This window comes from Cornus florida, unplaced genomic scaffold (genome assembly GCF_030987335.1).
Source record: "Cornus florida cultivar Cherokee Brave unplaced genomic scaffold, ASM3098733v1 CherokeeBrave_3.0.0_Hap2_Chr11, whole genome shotgun sequence".
NCBI classification, from domain to species: Eukaryota; Viridiplantae; Streptophyta; class Magnoliopsida; order Cornales; family Cornaceae; genus Cornus; species Cornus florida.
This window is the reverse complement of record NW_026775581.1, coordinates 89,519,324-89,527,873: the sequence shown is the minus strand read 5'-3', so window position 1 is coordinate 89,527,873 and position 8,550 is coordinate 89,519,324. Positions and strand designations below refer to the sequence as shown.

Below are 8,550 nucleotides of genomic sequence, written 5' to 3'. Positions count from 1 at the left end.
TTATTTATTTATTTAAATTTAATAAATGGATATATTTTGTACAGCCTGATGTGGATATACTCATTTGTCAGTTTTTTATTTTTTTATTTTATCATTACTCTTCATTTGTGTGGAACAATTATCACCACCACATGATGCATATCCATGGGGTTTCATTCATCATATGGACATCTAAATTTCAAAAAGTAAGTAAAACTAATTAAATATATATATATATACACATTTAGACTATATAAAAAGTCTATAAATTCACACTTTTGTACATGGGAATTTTTCAGTTACATCGCCACATCAAAAATAAAAAAATAAAAAAAGAAAGAAAGAAATTATATTTACATTATACGGAGTACTTGTTATATATACGACATGAAAGGGAAATGAAGAGGTAAATCCAAATCCAAACTCAAGCATCAATTTACATATTCAAAGGGTAGCTTATTACCAAACCTGATAAGCTAGCTTCTTGAATTAGGCTTTGATAAAGGTTGCAACATTTGGAACCAAATGGATTGCATCTCTCTAGCAGCAATCCCAAAAGAAAGGCTCTTCAGAGCAGAATTCACCATCGGAAAACTCGGCTCCGGTCAGCTGCACCGGCAAGCTGCAATGAAACCCTTCAATTTGATGACAAAGCTGGTCGAGATAGAGATCAGGCAATTCAAGAAATGGATCATCAATCTCTCTTAGAGCTGATGTTGATGACTCTCTAGTGTCATGAAATGTCTCTGTAACATCTTGTTGGGACAGGGGAGTCATCAGCTGGCTCAGGCTCTGGTTCAGCTCGGCTTCGGCTTCAAGGCTTCTCGGACGACGACCAGCCTCTAGGGCGGCTGCTTTGGCCGCAGCCGCTTGGATATCCTTCGGTGAATTGGAAGCCGGCCGGGGCAGATCATGAGCTAGCTCCGGGAAGTTGAGATAAGCCGAGTGGCCTTTGATTGCAATGGCGGCTACATCGTGGGCCCGAGCCGCCATTTCCGGCGTGGCGAAAGTCCCGAGCCATATTCTTGATTTCTTCTTCGGCTCCCGGATTTCGGACACCCATTTGCCCCAACTCCGCTTGCCTACGCCGCGATAAGCCGGATGCTTCCTATAATTATAACTATTCTTAGCCATTTTGCTTGTGTCAATGTCATTTTCGGCTTCTTGAACTCTCTTGGAGCCGGAGGAGCAAGCCGTGGCGGTGGTGGAGGAGGAAGCGGTGGCGTTGGTGGAAGAGGAAGAAGTGCTATGATTTTCACACTCTATATTGAAAGTTTCTTCCATTGTAGAGGGGACCTCTCTCTCTCTCTCTTTTTAATAGTATTAGTAGAACCAGTGGGGAATAGAGTTAGGAAAATGAGCTTCTTATAGATCTTTTTCAACAGAATGGAATAAAGAAATGGGGCCTAAAATAAAGAAATGGGGCCTAAAATAAAGAGGCGGTGTACTTGGCTTCATTCTTGTTTTTTTGGAAGGTATTATACACTATGGGTACTTTGTTGCTAGGTTGATTAATCAATTTATTATTATTATTTTTTTGTTTGATTATTGATATTATTGTATGGTTTGGTGTAACAGTTCTTGTTTATTGACCTTTTTACATTAGCATGAATTAATGATAAAATATTTCTGATTTACCACGTGATTAATTGTTGTAAAATGAAGAGAAGACCAGAAGAAAATTTCTTATTATATACTACTTCCGTCCCAAAAATAGTGTCAGTTCAATTTGTAAGGGTCACGATTTTTTAAAAGTGACACTTTTTATGGGACGAATAGAGTAATATGCATGTACAGAATACGAAAATAATAATGAATTAACTATAGTATCTATATTTGAGCCACGAGCCGTATAAAATAATTGATAAACTAGCACATGGCACAGTTTTACTTTCAACTTTTATGGTGGATCAATTATAAACTTTTAGGTGATATTTTGGATGGTGTATTTTTTTTTTGATAAGTATGTATTTTTTTTTTATAAGTATATTTTAGATGGTGTATTAAAATAAATTTAAAGAATTTTGGTATCACAAAGACCACAAGGGCGTGTAATGACGCAGTATTATATATGTTGTTTTTCATTTAAAGCACATAGATTTGTATTTATTTATACGACTATCAATTATTGTGGAAAACCCCACTCAAAATTTCTAACATCATTGATAGGAATGACAATTTGACCTGCCCTCGCGGTTATCCGCCCCACCCCCTTTTTGACAGTTTTGAGGGACCATTTTGCTTATATGAGTAGAAATAGTTTCATGTAATAAAAACCCGCGCGGGAAGATCACCGCGCACCGTCCCGCCCCGTTTAGATAGGCAAATTACTTAAATATCTTTATTTCTGATAAGGAAAAATATAAACCTACCATACTCTCGGTTCAACAAGTAAGAATAATCCTACTATAACTGGAGGAGGTCAAAAGGATTAAATCATATCCCAACAAATCTGGTAATAAATCTCTTATGATTTCGCACAAGCGGAAGATAAGGTCAACCATCGACATTAGCGGAACGATTTTGATTCCAATCGACAGCCACAAATAGGGCATCAAGCCATTAAAGGAGGTATGACGTAAAAACTATTATTAATCACTGCCTTCTTTTTAGACCTCCGTGACTAATTTGATTGTCGGAGAGCTCTTGGCAGGCACCACACCGGTGCCATCACGGTTCATCGATCTTCTCCTCTCTTCTTTGCAGGAAAACGATATCGTATCGGACTGCGCGAATTTCAACCTCAACAATTTCAATAGTATATATATTTACCACTATATATTAAATACCCTATATATCAATATTAATGTAACAAATGAATTTGATTAAAATGAAGGTTGCAATGGTGAAGAATTGAAGATAAAGGGAAAAAAAAAAGAACAAATCTATTTTAACAATAAATAATTTATGGTCTTAAATGGGGAGGGGCGGGTTCCCGCGGGGGTAAAAATGTTAAACGGTTACGGAGATGGGGTGAAAAGTTCCTCTGTTTTTACAGTTTTGGGTGGGGACGGAAGCGGGGTTTTTAAACGGTTGTGAGGGCGGGGGAAGGTACACCCGCCCCCGTTGCCATCTCTAATCATTTACGAGCCTTGTGTTTTGGAAATATTTGGTAATTTGCATTTAACCACTCTTTAATTTTTAATTTTTTTTTTCTTCTTCTTCTAATATCATACATACATACATATATATATATACTAGTAAAAGGCATTAGATGAATGTTTTCTATCTTATCTAATTTATATTTTCATATACTTTTTAATGGTTTATAGTGTTATAAAAAAAACATAGGCAAAACAGTTTCAGATCCAGAATGCCTTAGAAAGTAATAATTGTCACAGTTGATCTTAGCCAAAAGGCCAAAAAAGGTAATTATTATTTCTTTAGGTTTATAGTTTTATAAGAGGTTTCTATATAATTATTTTTACTTTATCTTAGCCAAAAGACCATGAAAGGTTAGTCAAAAGACTGACCCAAAAAAATTTAGTACTACACTTGATCTTAGCCAAAATGGCAAGAAAGGTGTGATTATTATATCTTTAGCTCTATAATTTTATAAGAGGCTTCCCTGTAATCTTTTTTTACTTAAAACCAATGTGGGACAAGAAAAATGAATTTTATTAGGTAATTTGTAATTTGAATTAAACTCTTTAAATTAATTTTTATAAATTTTATTAGGTAATTTAAATTTGAATTAAATTCTTTAAATAATTTTTAGGTAATTTTTTGTTTATAAAAACACTTTTTTTTTATATTAATAAATAAATACTGAAAGCCAAAAGGTCGAGAAAGTAAGTACTACACTTGATCTTAGCTAAAAGACCTACAAAGGTTAGTCAAAAGGCTGACCCAAAAAAATTTAGTACTACACTTGATCTTAGCCAAAAGGCCGAAAAATGAATTTTATTAGGTAATTTATAATTTGAGTTAAACTCTTTGAATTAATTTTTATAAATTTTATTAGGTAATTTGTAATTTGAATTAAACTCTTTAAATAATTTTTAGATAATTTTTTGTTTATAAAAACTCTTTTTTTATATTATTAATAAATAAATACTTAAAGCCAAAAGGCCGAGAAAGTAGTACTATACTTGATCTTAACCAAAAAACCTAGAAATGTTAGCCAAAAGACTGACCCAAAAAAATTTAGTACTATATTTGATCTTAGCCAAAAGGCCAAAAAAACGTGTGATTATTATTTCTTTAAATTTATAGTTTTGTAAGAGACTTCCATATAATCCTTTTTACTTAAAACTAATGTGGGACAAGAAAAATAAATTTATTAGATAATTTGAAATTTGAATTAAACACTTTAAATTAATTTTTATAAACTTTTTTAGGTAATTTGTAATTTGAATTAAATTCTTTAAATAATTTTTAGATAATTTTTTTGTTTATAAAAACTCTTTTTTTTTTTTTTTTTTTTTTTTTAATAAATAAATACTGAAATACTGAATTACTGAAATACTAAAACACTTCGTACATTTAATAAAAGTATATATATATACACTAGTTAAAGGCACGTGCGATACACATGTTTAATGTTTTGTAACTTATCGATATTCATTGTATAATATTGTCGGATATTAATAAATATTATTTTATATTAATAAAAAAATACTGAAATATTTTGAAATTCGCAGTAGAGTTGGAGTTTTGTAAAGTAATAAATTGTTTTAGGTTTTTGTATTAATACTGAAATATTTATATTTTATTATTTATTAATTAAGAAATATTTTTTTATTTCTATATTGAAATTGGTGGTAGAATTTGAGTTTTGCAAAGTAATATATTCTTTTATGTAATTTGAATTTTATTAAGTAATATTTAAAAAATTATATATATATATATATATATATATATATATATATATATATATATAATAGTATAGATTTGAATTTTATTAGGTAATTTGTAATTTGAATTTTATTAGGTAATTTAAAATTTAGTATAATTTTAAATTTGCGATAAAGTTATTTAATTTTCTTTAAATATATCCTTATTTAATTAGATTTCTTTTTATTAAATAACTCATAATAAATAGATAAATACATGTTATATGTGATAGAGTTTTAAATAAAATAAAATAATTAATTTGTTGTAGAATTTTATAAAAATTATTTTATTTTCTTTAAATATATTCATAATAAATGGAAAATTAAAGGTTATATGTGATAGAGTTTTACAGAAAATAAAATAGCTAATTTGTGATACAGTTTTATAGAAATTATTTTATTTTTTTAAAATAAATTCGTGTCTAATTATTTTTATTTTATTAAAAACCTTATAATAAATAGATAATGTGACAGAGTTTTATAGAAAATAAAACAGCCAATTTGTGGTAAATATTATAGAAATTATTTATTTTTTTTAAATATATTATTTTTTAATTATATTTATTTTATTAAAAAACTTATAATAAATAGATAAATAGGTAATAGGTGTTAGAGTTTTATAGAAATACTTTTTATATCAATTAATAAATATTTTTTTATATTAATAATTCTTGTCTAATTAGATTTTCTTTATTAAAAAAACTTATAAAAAAAGATAATTTGTGGTATAGTTTTAAAATTTTTATTTTACTTTTTATATCATTTAATAAATATTTTTAATATTAATTATTCCTGTTTAATTAGATTTTCTTTTATTAAAAAACTAATAATAAATATTTAGGTAATATGTGTTAGAGTTTTATAAAAACTCTTTTTATATCAATTAATAAATATTTTTTATATTAATAATTTGTCCCTAATTAGATTTCATTTCATTATAATACTCATAATAAATAGATAAATAAATAATTTGTGTTAGAGTATTATAGAAAGTCTTTTAAAATTTCTTTTTATATTAATAAATAATTTTTTATATTAATAATACTTGTCTAATTAGATTTTTCTTTTTTAAAAAACTCTAAATAATTAGATAATCAGGTAATTTATATTAGAGTTCTTATAGAAACTCTTTAAATATATCTTTTAATGTGATATAGTTTTATTGAAAATAAAATACTTAATTTATGGTACAGTTTTATAGAAATTATTTTATTTTCTGTAAACATATCCTTGTCTAATTCGATTTCCTTTTTTTAATAAACTTATAATAAAAGATAATTTATGATAGAGTTTTAGAGAAATTATTTTATTTTTTATATTAATAATTTTTTTTCTAATTAGATTTTTTTTTTTGTTAAAAAACTCATAATAATAAATAGATAAATAGGTAACTTGTGTTAGAATTTTATAGAAACTTTTTAAATATATTATTGTCTAATGTGATTGAGTTTTATTGAAAATAAATTGGGTAATTTATGGGAGAATTTTATAGAAATTACTTTATTTTATTTAAATATATCCTTGTCTAATTAGATTTACTTTAATTAAAAAAAACTCATAATAAAAGGTAATTTGTGGTACCGTTTTAGAGAAATTATTTTATCTTTTATATCAATTAATAAATATTTTTTATATTAATAATTATTGTCTAATTAGATTTTTTTTTAATTAAAAAACTCATAATAAATAGATAAATTGATAATTTGTGATTGAGTTTTATAGAAACTGTTTAAATATATATATTTCTAATGTGATAGAGTTTTATTGAAAATAAAATAGGTAATATGTGGTATGGTTTTATAGAAATTATTTTATTTTCTTTAAATATATTCTTATCCAATTAGATTTTTTTTTTTTATTAAAAAACTCATAATAAAATGTAATTTGTGGTAGAGTTTTAAAGAAATTATTTTATTTTTTTATATCAATTAATAAATATTTTTTAATTTAATAATTCTTGTCTTTTTGTCTAATTAGATTTTCTTTTATTAAAAACTCATAATAAATAGAGAAATAGGTAATTTTTTTTAGAGTTTTATATAAGCTTTTTTAATAATAATATACATATATTTTTGAAAAAGTCGATAAATAAGTAATTTGAATTTTATTAGGTAAGTTTTAAAGTTTTATTGAATTATTATTATTTTTATTATTATTATTTTTTTTTGTCAGAGTTTTATAGAAACTCTTTTAAAATTGAATAGATTTTTTAGAAACAAATAGATAAATAGGTAATTTATATTTTGTGTTTGTTTAATTATGTTTTATTCTTTGAATTGCATTAATCATGTTGATTTATTTTTACTTTTTATTTTTTTGTGTTTGTATAATTTAGTCGTTCATAATTTATTAAAATTTTAATTACTCAAAAAAGTTACTACTCAATTATTTTTAAAAGTGAATTTGTTTTAATAATTGAAATTACCTAGTAAAATTCAAATTAACAAATTAGTTTTTTATAATAGGAAAGAAAATATCCTCATAATAAGAAAGAAAATTTTCTCTGATTCGATCTCCTGTGATGGTTGGATCCAAAGGCTGATAAATGTGCTTCAATATTCTGAATTTTTCTCTGGAATTTTGGGTTTCTAGACTTATTGGATGGAGTTATTTATAGGCTTATTGGATGTATCTATAGGCTTCTTGGAGTAATAAGATGATGACACGTATCCTCTCCTTCTAAGGACATAATCATAACTCGGCTGGCCGATTATATTATGATAATTATCAATATTTTTTTATGTTATATTTTGTGTTACAGTTTTATAGAAGCTGTTTTAATAATATTATAGATTTATTAGGTAATTTGTAATTTGAAACTATTTTATAAAAAGTATTTTCATAATTTGAATTCTATTAGATAATCTAAAAGTGGTGATTGATTTAATTAAGTAACTTTTAGAATTTTATAGAAACTCTTTTTATAATTTTTTTTTATATTAATTAATAAATATTTTTTTATAGATAAATTGGTAATTTGAATTTTATTATGTAATTTTTAGAGTTTTATAAAGTTTATTTATTTATTTATTTATTTATAAAAACTCTTTTTATATCCATTAATGAATGTTTTTTTTAATAAATAAATACTGAAATACGAAAACACTATATATATATATATATATATATATATATATATATATAATTATAAAATCACACAGTCATCTAAATTCTAAATATTTTATTTTGAAACGTGAAAAATAAAAAAAACATCAAATTTAACTGTTCATCTCTCTTAGCACAAAAATATTTGATTACGATGGAATGAAGAAGGACCATACTTGATGGAATGTTTTGTTGCGTTGTTTCAATTAATTTCATAGGAGAGCTTCCTCTGATTCACGTTTTATCATACGATCCTCGGCACGCATAAAAATTCAAAATTGGACTGAAATGACACCAGAATAGGCAATGCTTACACGTGCGTGATGTGACGTGTTCCCAATACCTCCAGCACCATTACTACTGGCCCAAGGGGGATTGCTTCCTGAATTGTTGGAATCCATAATAGGCAATGCTGGGGTTTGCTTGGTAAGGGATTCTGGGCCTGTCCCTCCTAATTCTGCTACGAAGTTCTGGTACTCATCATCCATTTTCTTCCCAGTCCCTCTCACGGGACAATCAATAGTAATAGTGGGGTGCCCACCATCACCACAAATCTTACACAGACATGCATACTGCCGATGACCGGGCTCTCCACACAACCTACAAACCTCATCTTCCCTTATTGTTCCAT

The 8,550-nt window shown here is 26.4% G+C and overlaps 1 protein-coding gene across 1 annotated transcript; it reads right to left on the bottom strand.

Annotated features, from left to right (window-relative positions):
- Positions 1–231: 231 nt before the first annotated feature.
- On the bottom strand, positions 232–1,371 carry LOC132285491 (ethylene-responsive transcription factor ERF038-like). The gene has a single exon (XM_059787684.1). The coding sequence runs from the start codon at positions 1,261–1,263 to the stop codon at positions 520–522; it is 744 nt and encodes a 247-aa protein (XP_059643667.1). The 5' UTR covers positions 1,264–1,371; the 3' UTR covers positions 232–519.
- Positions 1,372–8,550: the final 7,179 nt, after the last annotated feature.